The 19,034-nt window shown below is 54.4% G+C and overlaps 1 protein-coding gene and 1 long non-coding RNA gene across 6 annotated transcripts in view; one reads left to right on the top strand and one right to left on the bottom strand.

Annotated features, from left to right (window-relative positions):
• Positions 1 to 614, bottom strand: part of LOC141370010 (uncharacterized) — a 37,515-nt gene extending 36,901 nt beyond the window's left edge. The window contains exon 1 of the long non-coding RNA XR_012373666.1: positions 362 to 614. This is a non-coding gene — a long non-coding RNA (uncharacterized lncRNA). The remainder of the gene's footprint in view (positions 1 to 361) is intronic.
• The window catches only part of RBPMS2 (RNA binding protein, mRNA processing factor 2), a 36,010-nt gene continuing 17,020 nt past the window's right edge, over positions 45 to 19,034 (top strand). For 3 of the 5 annotated variants that reach the window (XM_025883882.2, XM_073877189.1, XM_073877191.1), the window contains exons 1-6: positions 45 to 439; positions 15,980 to 16,057; positions 16,650 to 16,688; positions 17,600 to 17,662; positions 18,206 to 18,356; positions 18,857 to 18,996. In XM_025883882.2, the coding sequence (XP_025739667.2) occupies positions 353 to 439; positions 15,980 to 16,057; positions 16,650 to 16,688; positions 17,600 to 17,662; positions 18,206 to 18,356; positions 18,857 to 18,996 (558 nt within the window). In that variant the 5' untranslated portion in view covers positions 45 to 352. Of the gene's footprint in view, positions 440 to 9,283; positions 9,489 to 15,979; positions 16,058 to 16,649; positions 16,689 to 17,599; positions 17,663 to 18,205; positions 18,357 to 18,856; positions 18,997 to 19,034 lie in introns of those variants that run through there. The other 2 variants (XM_073877190.1, XM_073877192.1) reach the window with 2 other exon arrangements.

The raw sequence follows: 19,034 nt of genomic DNA, 5'->3' as shown, positions 1-19,034 counted from the left end.
GCGCCCGCCCCCCGCCGCCGCCGCCGCCGCCGCCGCCGCCGCCGCCGCGGGCGCACTCGCCGGTCGCAGTGAAAAGGCGGAGGCGGCGGCCGCTCGGGCTCGGCTCCGGTTCCGAGGGCCTCCCCCGCCGCACCCCCTCCCCACCTCCCGCACCCGCCAAACTTGATGTGACCCCAGCCCGACGCGGCGGCTGCCCCTCTCACCGCCCCGCGCGCCCCCCACCGCCACCCCGCCCCGCACTCCCGGAGCGCACCGCTCACCGCGCCCCTTCCCACCTCCTCGCCGGGGCCGGGCGCCGCGCTCGCCCTCCGTGTTCCCTTCCCCTCGCCATCCCCACCTCACCCCCCGCACCATGAGCAACCTGAAGCCGGACGGCGAGCACAGCACCAGCACGGGCACCGGCACGGGCTCGGGCTCCGGCGGTACTCTGGAGGAGGAGGTGGGTCTGCGGCCCCGGGACTTGTCGGGGTGAAGTGCACGCGGAGGTGGGCGGGGGAAAGGGTGCGCTGGGCCTCCCGCGCCGCGCGGGGTCGGTCTGGCAATCGCTCCGGGCGCCTTCCCGCCGCTGCCCTTCGGTCGGGGAGGAGCAGCCCGTGTCCGGCGGGCGGGGGCGCGCGGCCTGGACTGCCCCGCCGGGCGGGCATTGTCTCCCCGCCCTCCCGGGCTCGGGGCGGGCCGCGCGCCGGCCGCCGTCCGTGCGTCCCGTGGTGGGCGAGCGGCGCGGCGTCTGCCCCACGCCTGCTGCCCGCGCGTCCCTCGTTCTCCACTTTCGGCCCGGCCCGCTACCCTCTGCCGAGGCGCTCCTCGGGTATGGCCGGGACTCCCGCCTCCGCGGGAAGGAACTAAGCGGGATTAGCACCGCGGGCGGGCGGCATCCTCGCTCCCTTGCACTTTCCACCCTGACCCCTCCCCGTGACCTTGGAGGCCCGGGCCGGCTGCCCGGCACCTTGGTTCACTACAACTGCGCTGTAGTCACGGGGAGTGGACGGGTTTTCCTTGCAGCCCCAGAACCTGGGCTTTGGCAGAGAGGTCAGCGGGCAGTAATTAGAGTTGAGAAAGAGATGCCTAAAGATACTCCTTTCCCGGTTCTCCTCCCTTCGGTTTTGCCCCGGCACGCAATCCTGGACCCCAGAGCTGGCCTGGGTGGGATTCTGCAAGGAGAGGCGACATTATCTTGACCACCAGACATGTGCTAAAGAGGAGGGCGTGTGAGGCGGCTTTGTGGGATCAGCAGGAGCTGGGTGGTTAATGGGATGGCAAAATCGGGGAGGGTGTGTGTGGGTGGGGGGCGGGTGAGATGGTGGATATAAGCCTTAGGGCTCTGGGCGGCGAATGGAGACCAGGAGCTGGGCTGGACCAGACAAAAACTGGTGTGGAAGGGGACAGGCTTTGCAGCTCTCTCCCAGGGCCTCTGGCCTGCTGTGTCACTCCAGGGCTAAGAGACCCTTCCTGCCGCGCCCTGGCAAGCCCTTGCCCAGGAAACCAAGGGTCAGTTATCCACCCTGAGCTCCCTTCCCCTTGGTCTGGGGGAGAAACCGCAGAGCCCCTGGGGAGGGGGGAAGCTGGTGTTGCTACCTCCCTCCAATGCAGTGGCCGTGCTATAGGTTTGGTGCAGAATGGCGGCAGTGGCCCAGTGCTGGGCTGGGCTCCTCACTGTGGGAGGGGTGGTGGGAGGGTCACACCACCAGCTCCCACTCTTCGTAATTCAGAGGCCTGCTGCTAGTCCGAGTCCACCAATGGCATGGCATCTTGAGAATCTAGGTCTAGATCTCACTTTTTGTGGGGGAATATATAACTCTTTGCACTGAAGGATGGCAAGGGAGGGCCTGACATTTGTCCGCCAGTGTTGTGTGGGCTCCAGTGCAGGGTGGGGGTCAGTGGGGGGGCTCCTGAAGGCCTTGTCCTCCTTGGAACTTGACATGCCAACAGGCCTGTCGCACCGATGGGAACCTTAACCCCACCCTAACTCTACCTGGTTGTTCAGAATCTCCTCTGAGAGTTGGGGGAGGGTGGCAGGGTTGCTGGGGTGTGGGGAATCTCTGCTTGACCTCCTGTGAGGCTGGACAAAGACCCAGAAGGCCACTAATGCTAGATGGTTGACTTCAGCAGGGAGTTCGCCCAAGAGGCTGGGCTGACCCTCAGACCTACCCCTTTGAAGTGGGAAGGGTGAACCTTGTGGCAAGCTAAATTCTTAGAGAAAGCATTTGAAGTTATCGGTCACTTTTTTCTAAGTGCTTTTCTCTGAGAGAGAGCAGAATCCTCAAGAAGTGGAATCCCTGTGACTCCTCCTTGGGGGCAGAGGGGGGTTATAACACCGCAGTGGTTCAGGGAGTCAGTGCACCTGGTGCTGATGTGGGGGCACAGGCCTGTGTTTAACAGAAGTCTACAATTAAAGTTCTGGGAATCTCCTGGATCCCGGTGTCTGCTCTGGTCAAGTGCAAGGATGAGCCCCCTCCCCTCATTAGACTTCTGGGCCAAGAGCTCTTCTGCTGAGGTTCCTTCTTGAATTGGTGGCTTGAGCTGGAACTGAATTCCTTCCCTTTAGCTTAGATGCCCCCTGGGCAGTCATTTCTGCATCCCCCAGGAGCCACCATCCGGGGAATCTGTGTTAGCAGGGGTAGTTTACTGTCATGGCTGGGCCAGGCTGGCTCTCAGAGATTAGGTAAAGCAAGCCTAGAAAACCAAGGAATCCTACTTGCCCACCAGAAGACCTCAATTCTTAAAGGTGTTAGGTTGCTGGAGAAAGGGGTGTGTTGTCACGGTTCCAGAAGGATACAGTTCTGGAAGGGGGTATCCATGGGGCTGCTCCTTTGTATAGCCCTGACTTCCCCTGCTTGGCCACTCTGTGCCTGGGGCCTTCATCCCTATCACAGGTGTTAGGTTCCTGTACTGGACCAGGGAGCAGGATTACAGGTGAAAGATCACAGACTAGAAGGTGAGAAGAAGGAGGGGATGGGATGTTAAATGCAACGGTAGGTCAAATGAGGGGGTATCAGTAAGTGATGCAGTGGGGCCCCCGAGAAGGTAGAGATCAGCCCTCCCTGAGATGCTGGGTAGGAGGTTATTAGGCCTGTGCGGGTCAGAAAGCATTCCAGGAAGAGCAAATAGCAAATGGCAAAGGGAGAGGTGGATTCTGGAGCCACATGGCTACCAGGAGTTTGCTAGGCTGCAGCAGTCTTGGGGGCCACATTACGAAGAGGCCGAGATCACATGGGGTTGGGGGGAAATTGGCATTTTTCTGCCACTTGGAAAGGAGATGTGTTAGAAGCTATGATACTGTTTGAAAGCTAAGGAGGGCAGCCATGAATTAAGGAGGGTGTCTGCAGGGGAAGAGCTAAGTGTCTCTTTCAGTCTAGAGGCTATGTCTTAACCCAGGTGGGGTTGGTACCAGGAGCTCCAGAAGGTAAGGTGATACTGTAGCACAGGGCAGGCTTGCCTCTGATGCTGTGGAGCCCCAGACCCAAGCATGCCTTACCGATTTTTAGGGCTGGCTAGAGAGTTACAGTGTTTCTGGGGAGGGGTACATGTGGTTTGAAAACATTCTATTTTTTAAAAGGAGACTTTAATTTCATAATACAAGGTAAAACTAAGTTACAGTAATTATTCACTGGGCCGGGGGTGGGGGCGGTGGTGGTGCTGCGGCAGAGCTGAAGGGAAGGTAGTATTTGGAATCCTGAGTGGATGGAGTTCAGGTTTCTAAGAGTTAAAGAAGTTTTTTTCCAGCCTAATGGTAAACTATAGAAAGGCAGGCATTTAATGGCAGCCAGAGAAGCTACAGCTTGACCTGAGGGTCTTGACCCCTTGCTGCCTTCCCACCCCCATCTGTGCTTGTCCGTTGCATCCAGTATATCTGGGCCAACGTGGCTGCTTGCAGGCCTGGCACCGCTGGGTCCATCATGTGTCCTCTAGAGGTCTCTGAGGAACCAGCCAAGTCCCTGGCAGGATGGGCCAGGGTTAGCACTCTAGATGAAGGTGAAGGAATTTGGGGGTCCAGCATGTAGCTTGGCCACTTCCCCTTTTCTCTGCCATCAAAAACCTTTGACAGAATCTGGGACATCTTGTTGCTCTCTATCTGTAAGTGGTTTTGTTTTTGTATTTTTTATATGAGGGAGGGGAGGCATCTATTTTTCTGGGCACTTATCTGAAGACAGGGCCCAGGCAGGTAGATCCTGGCAGATTCTATAGGGTGGGCCCCCTTCCTCTCTCGGGGTTGTTGTGGATGTGACTTCTCTGCTCAAATAACCTAATAGAGAGGCTGTCCTAATAATAGTAAACCCATGCCCAGTATTCATGCCAGGCATCATTCTAAGTATCTCACCATTTTACCTCCTTGAACTTTCACAACAGCACTGTGAATTGCTTACGTTATTGTCATCACCATATTATGAATGAGGAATCTGAGACAGCTTACATGACTTTCATGTAGGGGCACCTGGGTGGCTCAATTGGTTGGGTGTCCAGCTCAGGTCATGATCTCAGGGTCGTGAGATCGAGCCCCACGTCAGCCTCCACGCTTGCCGTTCTCTCCTTCTCCCTCTGCCTTGACTCCCCCCCCCCCCCCCCCGCCCACTTGCTCGCACCTCCTCTCTCTCTCTCTCTCTCAAATAAATAAACAAAATCTTGGAAAACTTTCATGTAGCTAGTAAGTAGATAAGATGGGGTTTGAACCCAGAGTTTGCCCTTAACCACACACTGTACCTGCTGTTCTGTTTTACATTAGGGTTTTTGGTGAGGGCTGGGGTGGTGGGGAGAAAAGGTCTTGCAACTGAAGTTTTTGAGGTCTGAGCTTTGGGTGGTGCTGCTCCAGGGTGGTTCCTGTTGGGCTGGGGTATCTGAAGACTGGGTGATGGGAGCTGGAAGCCCTTGTAGGAGGAGCATTTTATCAAAGATATTGTTTAGGATTGCCATCACGGGGTGATAAAACCAGAGCGAGTCAGTTTTATTATTCAGTCTCTACAGGGAGTACATCCCCTTGTTGCCTGTACTGGGGCTTAGTGCTTTGACCGCCCCCCATCCGTACCCCCCACCCGCCTTGGTACCCTGCTGCTTTGGGCATCTTAACTAAAGAAATGGTACCCACTGTAAAGTGCCTGTCATTTTGTGTGTGGGGGGGTCATTCTCTTGGGTCTCACCTCCTTCTTCCCTGCACATGGGCAGCCTGGCTAGCTTATCCCAGTAGGAACCAACTTCTAAATCCCATTCAGCATTTGGACATTCTGATTTCTTCTCATTCCCGTCTCCAAAGAGAGGCTGGTGAGTACTCGAAGTGGAGTCAAGACATGAAGTGTGGGATGCCTTACTTTTTGCTCTCATGCTCTCCACCCGTTTATCCTGGTGGGCCTCCAGACAGTCCTGAGAGGGCAGAGTCCATCCTACCTACCCTGAGGGCTGGGCTCTTGGTCTGTGGCCCCCAGAGTCTGCTGGGCTGTTGGTTTTGGATAGCAGTGACGTCTGGTAACTTGTTAGTTTCTCTGCCATCCCCTGACCATGGCTGCCTCAGAGGAGTCCTCACACCCCTGGCAAAGCCATGAGGCAGTGGGGCAGAGCCCATCGCTGAGCTTCAGAAACCGTGTTGCTGTGAGGCGGGGTCTATAGATACCCCACAAAGCTCTGTATTCTGGAACCCCATCTACTCCCTGCCCAGGGACAGCATGGCCTCCCTCTTTCTGCTGCTTCCCCTATTCTATCCTTGGATGGAAAAAGTATGGTTACCTCTGAGATGTGCCAAGGCTGACCAAAGAGTCCGCCTTTCCTGGACAGACCGATGGTGGATCCATCTGTGCTGGGGGCCTCTGGAGGATAGCAGGGGCAGGGGCTGTGTGTAGTGGGAGGGTCTGTCTGGGCCTATCTGCCATGGCCTTTAGTCGTTTATGGCCCACTGAGCAGAGGCTCTTGGCTGTCACAAGTCATCATGGCCGCCTGTATAGTTCTGAACAGGCCTGGGACTCCCGGGAAGAGGGGGTAGGACCTGACCTGGACGAGGCCATGGGATGAGTATCTGGAGTACCTAGCTCCCTTTTGTGGTTAGCCACCCTCTCCCTCCCCAAATGGGTCTTGGGCTTTTACTGGTGGGGGGGGGGGTGTCAGGAGAGGTTACTGGAGTAGGACCTGACCGTTTTTTGAGAACGTCTGTTGAAATGAAGACTTGGAAGAACTTCTGCCCAGATTGGTCCTCATTCTTGATGTATGGTGGTGGCCATATCCAGGCACAGCTTGGGATTTTGTGACCAGGGAGCTCCAAACCAGAATGCAGACCCTTCAAGCAGCTTCCATTCGCAAACAGAGATCCCCTCCCAACAGCAGGAGCATTATGTAGGAAACATCTCTTATCGGGCTTCATCTGCTTCCTTCAGGTAGTGGGCAGGTGTGGTAGGCTCAGTGTTCTGTGTTCACAGTGGAATAACGTCAGGTGGTTTAAGGGTTGGAGGTACTGGTTTTGGAGCTGGAGGAAGGCTATAAGGTTCCCCTAGGCTCACACTTTGATGCGTGGGTTGGTACGTGGCAGTGGTGACAGCTGCGACCCTTGTCAGGCACAGGAACAAGCAATAGATCTGTGTTGACGGACCACATGGCACCAGGAGGGACAGGGGAGGTGGATGGCACAGGAGGGAAGGAAGCCTTGCCCAGAAGGCCTCCGTGATGGGGGCCCTGTGAGCCAGCCACTTGAGTCGCCTCTAAAAGACTTAGCCCCTGGCAGTGTCTGGAACCAAATGGAAAACAGTCCCCCGGCCATAGCACTGAGTCTGCACCATGCAGTTCATGCAGCTTGGTTTCCTTCCCTATAAATGAGGTGTAGGCTGTGCTCACAGCATGCTTTTTGACCAAGTCTGTCCCCGAGATGTTCTGCCTTCTGTTCCTGGGGCTGGAAGTGGCTTGGAGCATGAGGTCGGAAGCCTTACTATTTAAAACTCTATTCATACCTAGCCCTGTCCCACCCTTTAGGGAACTTACCACCCCAGCTTGGTTCCCCTGACCCCTATACATACACAGTCTGGAAGTCTGGACTCTAGGACACCTTGCAGGCTGTAGGGGAAGTGCCTCAACTTGCCAGACAACTTGGATTTTACTGCTGACCCTGCCCCTGGCTGTCCCAACATCTAATCCCTGAGCTGGTTCTTCATCTGTAAAATGGGCCAGTACCGCTGTGCCTGTTACATCAAGGGACTGTCTGGCTCCTATGCCGGATGGTAGGTATGAAAGACCTGGAAACCACAGAGTGCTGCCCAGAGAGGGGCCTGAGAGCCAAACCCTGTGATTTGGGGCTGTAATTAGCAGGGGCAGGCAAAAGGCTGTAGAACATATCCGAAGCCTGGAGCTTCACACCAGGTCGGATCACGGCATCGGAGGTGTCCTGGATGCAGGGAAGCTGGGCAGTGTCCTAGCCCAGGAGCTGAGTGGCCCAGAGCTCCTCAGAGGGAGCATGGGAAGCGCTGGGTTTCCGGGAGCCTGTGTCTCAATTCCCATCCACTGTCTGGCTGTATCTGCTTGCTCTTTTTCCCTGTGTCCTTGTTCAGCCCTTATAAGTCCTGTGTCTGCGGGCCATGTCACCACATTCCATCCACCTCTCGTCAAGTGGCCCCACTCAGAGGGACTTCTTCCCACCCCCCCCCACCGGGAGGGGTAAGAGCGACCTGCTGGTGCCAAGCCTCAGCCTGGGACCCAGGCAGAACCCATCCCCCACCCCACTCTCTACATCCACACACAAAACACCCTGGCCACTGAGATCTCTGGGTGGGAGTTGTGTGGGGGACTGTCCCGAGGTTTCTTTTTGGCAACCCCAACATTGCCCCAGCAGAGACCCCACCCAGACCCCCAGGGCCTGGCTGCTGACTTGCTGCTCTGTCACCCTCTCATTCTCTAGCCCCCTTTATACCACGCTCTTGGCCTTTTTCTGGGCAGATGGGGATTGCTTAAGCCCTGAGCAGCTGGAGGGCAATGCCCAAGCCTTCTCCTGAGACTCAGTCACCTTCTCCTGCTTCCTTGGTATCCTACAGTGTGGAGCGTGAAGGACCCTGAGGCTAGTACATCCTTCCTCTTTATAGTTGAAGCAGCAGAGGAAGGCTGCAAAGCCACCTGCCTGGCTGGTGGCCAGGCTGGGGTACTACCCAGGCTCCCTGACAGTTGGTTTGAGGCTCTTTTTCTTTTGTTTCCGTGTCTGATCGGCAGGTGCTTGCTGAACAGGAGGCTGAGCTCGAGTCCTCCAGTGTCTTCATTCTCAATGTGGTTTCTTCCCCTTGGAGAAACGAGAGCAGAGCTGGGTATGATGATGGCTGGTGCAAGCTTAGAAAAGACCTTTAGGGGGTGCCTGGGTGGCTCAGTCTGTTAAGTGACCGACTCTTGATTTCAGCTCAGGTCATGGTCTCAGGGTCGAGATCAAACCCCTCATCAGGCTCTGCGCTCAGTGTAGAGTCTGCTTGTCCCTCTCCATCCCCCTGCTTGCTCTCGCTCACTCTCTTTCAAATAAATAAATACATAAATATCTTTTTAAAAAGACAAAGGACCTCTAGTATCTTTTTTTTTTTTATAATTTTTTTTTTGGGGCGCCTGGGGGGCTCAGTCATTAACCATCTGCCTTCGGCTCAGGTCATGATCCCAGGGTCCTGGGATCGAGCCCCACATCGGGCTCCCTGCTCCGCGGGAAGCCTGCTTCTCCCTCTCCCATTACCCCTGCCTGTGTTCTCTCTCTCACTGTGTCTCTCTCTGTCAAATAAATAAAAAAAGATTTTATTTATTTATTAGAGAGAGCATGCAGGGGGAGAGTGAAAGAGACAAGCAGTCTGCACTGAGTGTGGAGCCCGATGCGGGGCTCAGTCTTAGGACCCTGAGATCATGACCTGAGCCAAAGGCAGACACTTAACCGACTGAGCCACCCAGGTGCCCCAGGACCTTCCGTATCTTTGTATCAGGAAAGCCATAATCTGGACATAATGCAGGCTGCGTTTCATAAACTCCCAGGGTCTGGCCGGTGAGGGTAGCAGTGGTAGGTGGGGTGGCCTGGGCTTCTGTTTGGACTTGGGGCATCTGGGGCCACATGTGCCTAGCTGCCCTGTCTGAGGCATATGTGTGGCCCTGTTCCGGCCCCTGCCTGCAAGTCAGCAGGGCACAAGGCTGTTCCCACTTAGTGCTGGGAATTGGCAGTCTGTCTGTCTTCCTTTGACTTTCCCGGAATTAATTCTGTTAAGGACTAACCATGGGATCATCCAGTAGGACACACACCTCCACTCCCCCACCCCCAACCCCCACCCCAAATCAACCTTCTGCGAGGAGCTGTTTCTGTCTTCTTAGCTCAGAGGCTAAAGGCCACTTGTTTTCAGGGTGCCCAAGGCTGACTTGACTGGGGGCTGAGTGAGTTGGTGTGCGAGATTGAGGTCTGCGAAGGAACGTTGACTCACAGGCACCCGGGGACACAGGGGCTGCTGCTTGACATGCTGGTGACCAGGAGCAACTCACTGGAACCCTGGGCCTTGGTTCCCTCATCTAAAAATAAGGTTTCTTCCCAGCTCAAATATTCTGCATTTCAGTTGCTTCAGAGGGCTGGGAGTCAGGGAAGGATGTGGGAGGGGCTTATGAGAGGCTTGTTTTTCCCTTTTTGGACTTCCCTCCTCCCCCCACTCCCTTCCCTAAGTGGTGTTTTCCATCCAGATGACACCAGAGCTCACACTAAGCTGCGAGTAGGTGGGGATTCAAAGCAAGCCCATCACTTGAGTAGTTTGATGGAATGGACAGTTGAAATAGTTTTTCCTTTCCAGATTGAATTCCAACTTCCAGAGATGCTACAGGATTGCTGCAAAGAATCCATTTTCAAAAGTCATTTTTATCTCTTTGGTAGGATGTATCTATTGCCCAAAGTCAAGTTTCCCTGGGTGTGTCCTTCCTGTGTCCCAGCCCTGTGAGGAAGGGATTTGCCTGGAAGGCAGGAGTCTGTCTCCTAGGGCAGAGTGTTCCTGGTGGACCCCAGGGGTTTATTTCTGGGTGGGGTGGGGAAGAGGTCAGGGGTGGCCCTGATGTTTTCCTAACTCAGCATCCTTTGTGGAGAAAGGTCTGTCCTCTGGGTGGTTGGTCCTTGGAGATTACAAGGCTGGGGTTTAAAGGAAGGCAGTGGCTGTCCTTCAGAGTTAAAGGCTAAGAGGGTTTGATATCCATGAGCATTCCACTGTTTTTGAAAGCGGTGTTTACCCTTTCTGTCTCATAATAAAAGCTGGGACTTAATGGAGCCTGTCCTCTCAGCCACAGTACCCTGCTGTGGCCCTTGACTGCGAAGTTGAACATTTAATGCTCAGTGTGAAGGGAGTCTTGCGTTGAAAAGGTTGGGGCGAGTTGGAGCTACAGGGCCCTGAGTGTGGGGTCCTCTTTATTGGAGGAGGGGCCCCATTGACCACTGCCCCCGTCTTGTGCCACATGGAAGCTTTGCTTGGCTGTTTTCCTCTGTAGAGAACACCCATCCCCTCCTTGTCGCCCGACAGCCCCCTTCCCTCAACTTCTGTACGGCCTCCATGAGAGCTGGGTCCTCTGTGTGCCCTGGGGGGAGGAGGGAGACCTCTGAGCAGCCACTGTCCAGAGGGCTGGCCTGGGTTGGGGGCAGTGAATGACAGGTTTGTCTGGGGGAGTGTCCAGGACCAAGAGAGATGTCCACCTGGACTGATAGAGGAGGAGTCCTGCCTGAGGCCTTTCCCACGGAGGTCTGGACTTGTTCTAAGGCTGATGCCTTGTGCGGCACTATCCCCTTGCTCCTGAAGCCTTTTGTTTGATTTCACTTTTTCTGAACATCTGTAAACAAATGTCAGTTTGTCTGAAGGAAGAACATCAGACACACAGATATGACTGAGGTGGTCAGAGTCCCTTCTTCCTGCTTCTCTTTAGAAGGTTAGTCTTCCTCGTGCTGGGGAGGGCCACAGGGGGCCACAGAGGGAGAGAGACCTCCAGTATGAGGCCTAAAGGAAATAGCCAGGGACTCCAGGGAGTCTGTCATTTTGGGGTTAGAAAGTGGGCTGAGAGGCTCCTTCTAGGGGACATTCCCTCCACAGGGGCCTCAAGAATAATGCTGGGGGTGAGGGAGGCCGCTCAGAGATGCTCTTTTCTGCCCCTCCCCTGGAGCACTAGGAGCGAGCTCAGGGGCCTTCTGTGGAGGAGGTGAGGGCTCTTTCCCCCCAGCACTGTAGGGTCCATAGTGAAGAGCTAGACAACCTCAGGAAGTCTGACCTCCTGTGATAGCCTGTGGCATGGACTTAAATGAGACTGGACCTCCTCGACCCTTTGCTCCCAGCGACTCAGGGAGAGGTCAGGCAACAGGACTTGCCTAGGGGAAGACCAGCCTCACGAGCCCCCAAAGCCTCCTGGACGGGGGACACAGTTGTGCTAAAGGCCGTTTGGTTCCTCTAGGCAGGCCTGGGGCTGGCTGGGACCTCCAGCAAGGTCAAGTCTACTCCTGACCATCATGAAGGCTGCAGTGTCCTTTATGGGCACACCTCTGTGGCCAAATTCCTTGTCCATGTCAACATGGTAAGTTCTAGCAGGTTCCACTGGAAGAGCTGTTCCTCAACATGTTTCTTCTTTCACTGACATCTAAAGATTCTCCATACTTTCTCCGCTTCTCCCTTAATACTCTCCCTACCCTGTTCCAAACTTACCTTCCACCTGGACTGAGGATGTGGCTGTAGGTCCAGCACCGTCCACCGGTACTTGCCGTAAAGATGACCATCTTAGAAGGACTGTTGTTGCCTTCGACATTTCAGGACAGGGGAGATAATCCCTTTTGTTGTCTGGATACTTCTGGAGAAAGGGTGAGTGTATGGAAGGAGAAGAGCCCAGGCAACAAGTTTGGTGCCTTCTAGCAGCCTGGGATTGTGTGAACTACCCCTTCTGTTTTCTTCAAATACTTAAAAACGTTTTTGTGTTGAATTCCTGTACTGAACACAGAGTAGGGAGGACATGGGTGCTTTGGTTAATCTTTCTAGCTTGGCATCACCCCGCAGTTGGTGCCTGAATCCTTTTATTTATTCATGAGAGTCAGAGAGAGAGAGAGGCAGAGGCAGAGGGAGAAGGAGGCTCCCCACCTAGCAGGGAGCCCGATGCAGGACTCGATCCCAGGACTCTGGGATCATGACCTGAGCCGAAGGCAGGTGCTCAACCATCTGAGCCAGCCAGGCGCCCTGTGCTGTCAGCTTGCTCTGTCACCTTCCTATCCTGAGCCTCGGTTCCCTCATCTGCAGGGTGAGAGTGTTGAACTAGCTGGTCTCTATGGTGCCTTCCACCTTGGCCATTCCCTCCCTAGGGAAGAGGAACACTAAAGAATCCAGTGACTACTTATGGTTAACTCACCTGCATTCCCAGCTCCGGACTGACTTGGACCCAATCCAGGCTCACTAGGCAACTTTATAAATAAATGGCTCATGGTACCTGATAGGGGAGGATTTTGTGTAGGTCAATGCTGTGATTACAGGAGCCCTAAGTGAACCAGCATTTTGTTGAGCCTCTGCTATGTGCTGGGCATAGAGCAAAGTGAGCTCCTCATCTTGGAGGTAGATGGTATCTGCGTTGTACAGACGAAGGAACTGAGATCTGGAGAGATGAAACCGCTTCCCCAAGTAATTCAAATGCGGAGGCCTGACTCTAGGCACGGTGGGGGATAGGAAGGTTTTGAGCCTTGGCTCCTGTGTCTGGGCTTTTACAGAGTCCAGGTGGAGGGGGTAAGTTTAGACTGTGGGAACAATAGAAGGCAGGGCATCCTGGCCACGTAAGATTTCAGAGGATGGAAGGGGGAGTGAGGAAACAGAGGGACCCGAAAGATGAGTGCCCTTCAGTTAGGGAATGAGGAAGGGGTGCGCGGAGGGGCAGCACGAGCAGCTGCCTTGAGACAAGCTTGTGGGGGTGTTTGTCGGGGTGGCGGGGGGGGGGGCAGGCCCGGGTAGAGTTGGAAGCGGGAGGGGGATTGGTCTCTGCAGCCTCTTGTCCTCTCCACGTGTAGCCGAGCAGCTGGCTCGGCTTACGCTTCCTTCCATCTGTGGTTCCTTCTTGCTCTTCCCCCATCACCCCAGCATCCTAAACAAGCGCCTGGAGGAAACTGACATGGGGCAGCTCTTTCCCCGCCCATGGGGCCAACGAGGCCACCTCGGTGCCGTTCCCTCTGCCCCACAGCAAGATGGATTGCTGGTGGCACAGATGGCTAAGTCAGGGTGCCTGGGTCTTACCCAGCTCGGCTCCCTTGTGAGCTAAGCCGCACGAGCCCTTTCTGGGCCTCAGTTTCCTTATCTGCACAAGGGGATAGGCAGAGGGCACATCATCTGCCGGCGAGACTAGGATCAAGTAAGGGCCAAGGAGAGTATTCAGGTTAAGCTTCCTGTGACCTGGCGGATAGGGACCCACCACCTGATCCATAACCGCCTGACCTCAGCTTGTTTCCCAAGACAGGGCGTTAAGCCAGATTGTAGCGTTTTGGACACTGTAGAACCTAAAAGACGGAACAGAGGAAAAGGGTCGTCTGGCCCATAGGGAAGGCTGGAAATAAGGATCCGAGCTGGGAATGAGGGGAAGCTCCCCCATACTCATCCTCAACCCCACCCCCAGCCCAAGCAGGAAATTTTGTGCTGAGAACTTGCTATTTAAGGGGGCCTCTGGGGAGGTCTGGCCAGAAAGGAGCCATTTGAGGAAGGGTTTAAAATTAGCCTGGGTGAAATGGGTGGCCCCTGGGGAGAACTGAGGCAGAGGTTTCTGTGGGGCCGCTCTGGCTCCGTGTCTTGGACCAAAACCACATCCCTGGGAGGAGGGAGTAGTACTGATCCAGGTCCATCCAGCACGGCCCTGGCTGGGCTTGCACACTTTCAATCCATCTTTGAGGGGTGGGCTGGGTGTCCAAGTCCTGGCACCCAAAAGCAGCCTGGACGAGTAGTCAGAAGACCTGGGTTTTGAGTCCCAGGTCTGCTGCCTTTTAAGAACAAACTGTGTGACCTGAGCATATCACTTGTGTTTGAGGGCTTACATGTAAATTAAAGGCCTTCTAATCAAAGGGCAGAGGGGTGTAGAGGACCGTTGTTCTTTGGAGTCCAGGAGCTGGGTTCACTCTGCCAGGAGCTTGGGCTGTCCAGTTCTTCCCAGGTTCCTCTGGAAACAGGGCCATGCCCGAGAGCTGCGTATAAGGGAAGTGAAATGCGCAGAACCCTCACCCCGCGCCTGGAAGCAGAGGTGTGTCTGGGGAGGGAGAGGCATGGCCAGAGGGGGAAGATGCATCCTGAATTGCAAGGGATTCTGCCTGGTATGCTTCTTGGTAAAAACCTATTCGAGAGAAGTTTGTCCTCACCCATTCTTTATCAGCTGTGGGCTGGGAGCCATTCTTGGTGTGGGCGGGGCTGGTGACGCTGGTTACCAACAGCTGTCGGGGCTGGTTTCCTTTGCCATTCCTGGCTCTGTTGTTGAGATCTGGGTATTCATTGGGGGTGTGTCTGTGTGTCTGTCTCTGTGCCTGCCTGCATTGCGTATAACTTTGCCTGGCTGCTCAGGTTCTTGATTTAAGCCATTGGAAGGGCTGTTGCCTGGGTTCAGGAGGCCATCACTGGAGCATGGAGGAAATTCTTTGGTGCCTCTGGAGAAGGGGATGTGGCCACTGTAGGGCATCTAAATGCTGTCAGGAATGGCCGCATGGGGGGTGGGGGTGGCTGAGGCACGTGAGCTTTCTCTTATACCGGTAGGGATGAGTTGAGAAGACTTAGCTTGGCTTGATGGTATGAGATGCAACTTTTTTTTTAAGAGTTTTTTTTTTTTTAAGATTTCATTTATTTATTCATGAGAGAGAGAGAGAGAGAGAGGCAGAGGGAGAAGCAGGCTCCCCAAGAGGCAGGGAGCCCGACACGGGGCTCGATCCCAGGACCCTGAGACCATGACCTGAGCCGAAGGCAGACGCTTAACCAACTGAGCCACCCAGGTGCCCCGAGATGCAGCTTTTTGAAATCAGGAGTCGGGTGTATAGGGAAGCTCTATTCATTTGGGTTTTTCATGCCTCAGCCGTGGTTTTAATATGTATTTTTTATGGACCTAAACAATGGAAAATCCTCCCTCCCCACTCTAATTATTGGCCGATCTGGCCTTGCTACTTGAGCATCTGGTGCCAGCAACATGTAACCAACAGTGGCACCATCGAGTGCCTGCCAGCCCTCTCAGGGACTTCAGCCCCGGGTCAGGAGGTCAGGTTTGGTCAGAGTCACAGGATGGACACCTGGTGTCTAGATCTGGCTTGATCACTGACTTGTAACCATGTTGAGGGCAAGGCTCGTAACTTATAGCACCGTCTGCCTCACTTGAGGCTGGTAAGAGCCTACTCATTCTTGAAAACCCAGCGTAACTTTCCCTCTCTGACTCCTTAGCCAGGTCCCTTATTCAGTAAACGTTTAATACAGCACCACGCTAAGAACGGGGCATAGAGGCAAGAATACAACATAGTCCCTGCCATTGAAGAACCTCCATCTAGTGTACGAAGCACTCGGAGATGGATGTGAGCCTGCCAGGTCCTCCGTTGAAATCACTGCAGGGTGTCGCATGACCTAAGACTTAGGATCCGTTTACATCCTTGTGTCTTCTGTAGACCAGGCCCAGCCTCTCAACCAGGGGTCCGTTGGTATCTTCTGAAAACTGTATACGTTTTGACTTGTCTAATGTTGGGGGTAAGACACCCTAGCTTTCTTGAAGTCTCAGGGATCCTTGATCTGTGTGCTTATCACATAGGGCTCTCTCCTCCAGCCGCTGTTGGGTCTGTGTACAGAGGTGCTCAGCAGGTGCTTGTTGAATCACCTGTGGGATGAACGCAGAGAAAGCAAAGTGTACAGAAAGGGCTTTGAAAAGTGAGATGCTGTGAAACTCCCGAGTGTTCATTTGTCTCGGCCTCTAAAGGAAGCCCAGGATATTCAGAATTCCTCCTTCCCCTCTGGAAGGATTCCAGTTCCTTCCTGAAGGAAGAGCCGTTATCCCTGTCTACTGTGGTCTCTGTCCCCAGGTCCGGACACTGTTCGTCAGTGGCCTCCCTGTGGACATTAAACCCAGAGAACTCTACCTGCTCTTCCGGCCGTTCAAGGTGAGTCTGGACCCAGCCACCCGTGGGCAGAGCCTAGGCTGGAGCAGAAGCAGCAGGAATGACTCTGACCTGGATAGGGCAGGAGGAAAGACAGAGGAGAGTGTATCAGAAATGGTGATCGCAGACCTGGCTTCCTATCATGGTTCTGCTCATTCACGTGTTGCTCTCCGCCAATTGCTTAGCCCTTTCTGAGCCTCTCTTTCCTCATCTGTAAAGTGGAAACGAGAGAATCTGAGTTGACTTGGCCATATAAGGAATCTTTGTGATTCAGTGTAGACTTTTCAGTTTAAGTTTTGAGAAAACTTTACAAGGTAGGGTCTGTCCTTCCAGATGACAAGTTAGCAGAGCAAGCGGGAATTTACGCATGAAATGATGAATGCTGCCACATGATGCCCGCCCTGTGTGCTAGACCATGTGATAGGGAACACAAGGGCAGAGGGCGCACATCAGTGGTGGAGGTCAGGGTGGTGGCTATTGCGGGGGTTGGGGGGGGAGTGTGAGAATGGTGCTGCTGGGAGCTGGAGGAGGGGGCCTGGGTTAGCACAACAAAGGCTTCTGACCTTCCCCATGATGACCACCTCTCTCTCTACAGGGCTATGAAGGGTCCCTGATCAAGCTCACATCGAGACAGGTAATTTCTCTCCAAAGTTTTTTTTCCTCCCAGCCGAGACCGACTGCTAAACTTGGACCTGTGTCTGTTGCCTTTTTCCTCATCTTGAGGCATCTGGCAGCTGAGACCTGCTCCCTCTCATCCCGTTTCTGTGCTGGGCTGGTGTAAGAGCGGCCTCCACAGCTCCCCTGTCCTTACCAGTCAGCTCCTGGGACTCCCCCTCTGGCTTTTGAGAAACCACAGCCTGGCCCCAGGGCTGAAGAGCACACATGTGGTGGCTGTGCTCTGGCTCCTGATGGCCCTGTGGGGGCCATTTGGGGTCTGGAGTGAACTTGCCAGAATGAAGTTGAGAAGTCTTCAACCTATTGCCCCTTGATTGAACCTGGAGCCTTCTCATGTCCTTGATACATTTCCCCTTGCTGGGGAAAACACTGGAACTTCCTCTTAATTACCTGCATGCATTTATTTTTATTTTTATTTTTTTGCTTAAAGATTTTATTTGACAGAGAGAGAGAGACAGCCAGAGAGAGAACACAAGCAGGGGGAGTGGGAGAGGGAGAAGCAGGCTTCCTGTGGAGCAGGGAGCCTGATGCGGGGCTTGATCCCAGGACCCTGGGATCGTGACCTGAGCCAAAGGCAGATGCTTAACCATCTGAGCTGCCCAGGCGCCCCGACCTGCATGCGTTAAAAAAAAAAAAAAAAAAAAAAAAGATTTACCGAGAGGGTGATGTTTAACGTGGTGAGAGAAAGCTCCGTTGACACCCTTTCCCACAATTGGAACCTGGATGGGAGACTTCTGGTGCATGAGAAACTTCTCCTGTTGCAGCTAAACATAGGGAGGATATAGGCAAGAAGCTGTTTTTTGTTTTATTTTTGAGGGGAAGGTGGAATGTTGGGAGACATGCAAGGCTGTTCTCTCCTTTCCCTTCCAGCCTGTTGGTTTTGTGATCTTTGACAGCCGAGCAGGAGCAGAAGCAGCCAAGAATGCATTGAACGTGAGTAGACAAACAAGGTTTTCCCTGAGCCACAGACCTCTAGGCAACGAGTATTCCTGTCCTGCCTCCTGCAAACCTCGCCCCATTCCATGCCCCCCCAAGAAAGGGCCTGCAGATGTGCCTGATTTCCCAGCCATTCTGAGGCCAAGTCCCTGGCTCTACTGTCTGGGTCAAATGCCACTACTCACAAGGTCCAAGCAGTCTGTCCTCTGTGTTGTCCCCTGCATGGGTGAGGCTTTTAGGCAAGATCATTTTTTTGTTTTTGTTTTTTTCAGATTTATTTGAGAGAGAGCACAAGCAGGGGGAGGGCCAGAGGGAGAGGAGACAAGCAGATTCTCTGCAGAGCAGGGAGCACAACTCAGGGCTTGGTCCCAGGACGCTGAGATCACAACCTGAGCCGAAATCAAGAGTCATTCGCTCAACTGACTGTGCCACCCAGGTGCCCCCTAGGCGAGCTCTTTCTGGGGCCCCTCTGTACGCATTGCAGTGGACAGTCTGGGTCCTACAAAGTCTTTTCCTTCCTTTCCTTTCCTTCTCTTGTAGGGTATTCGCTTTGATCCTGAGAACCCGCAGACCCTGAGGCTAGAGTTTGCCAAAGCCAACACCAAGATGGCCAAGAACAAGCTAATGGCTACACCTAATCCCACCAATGCTCACCCTGCCCTAGGAGCACACTTCATCGCACGGGACCCCTGTGAGTGGTGCTCAGAGTTGTCGTCTGTTGTCTGCTGTCCTTTTACTTGGCCCAAGCTGGGGACCTAAGCAGAGTTGCATACGGAGGGAAGACATCGAGATTGTCATTGAGGGAATCAGTCCTTGCCAGGAGGCTTCTTCTGTCCACAGCCACCTCTCTCTAGGGTTCCTTCCACCCCTGTAGCCTTTGCTGGACTGCAGACAGACTGAGCTCCTGAGCTGTCCGTATCACCCAGCTCCCCTGAAGCCTTCTCTGAGTTCTCTTGGTTGCGATGGGCAGGGGCCCATCCGAGGGCTTCTTGAGGCAGAGAAAATGCTCACCATGCCAGGTCAAGTTAACAGGGCTTGTTTTCCTGGTCTTGGGGTCCTTGAGGGAAGTCTGGCCTCAGCGGGGAGCTTACGCTTCAACCATAGTGACAGGTCCCCTTCTCTGGTTGGAATGGGGTAGTGGAAGGGGAGACCCATGCTCTGACAGTGGGGGACTGTTGTCTCCCGTTGCAGATGACCTTATGGGGGCTGCTCTGATCCCCGCGTCCCCGGAGGCCTGGGCCCCCTACCCTCTGTACACCACAGAGCTGAGCCCAGCCGTCTCAACTGCTGCATTCACCTACCCAGCCGCCGCCGCCGCCCTCCACGCTCAGGTAAGCCCCTCTGGGGGCGAGGCGGGTAGGGGACGAAG

This window comes from Callorhinus ursinus, unplaced genomic scaffold, assembly GCF_003265705.2.
Source record: "Callorhinus ursinus isolate GAN/ISIS: 27379988/994484 unplaced genomic scaffold, GSC_fseal_2.0 scaffold25, whole genome shotgun sequence".
Classification (NCBI taxonomy): domain Eukaryota; kingdom Metazoa; phylum Chordata; class Mammalia; order Carnivora; family Otariidae; genus Callorhinus; species Callorhinus ursinus.
This window is presented reverse-complemented; position numbering and strand designations above follow the sequence as displayed.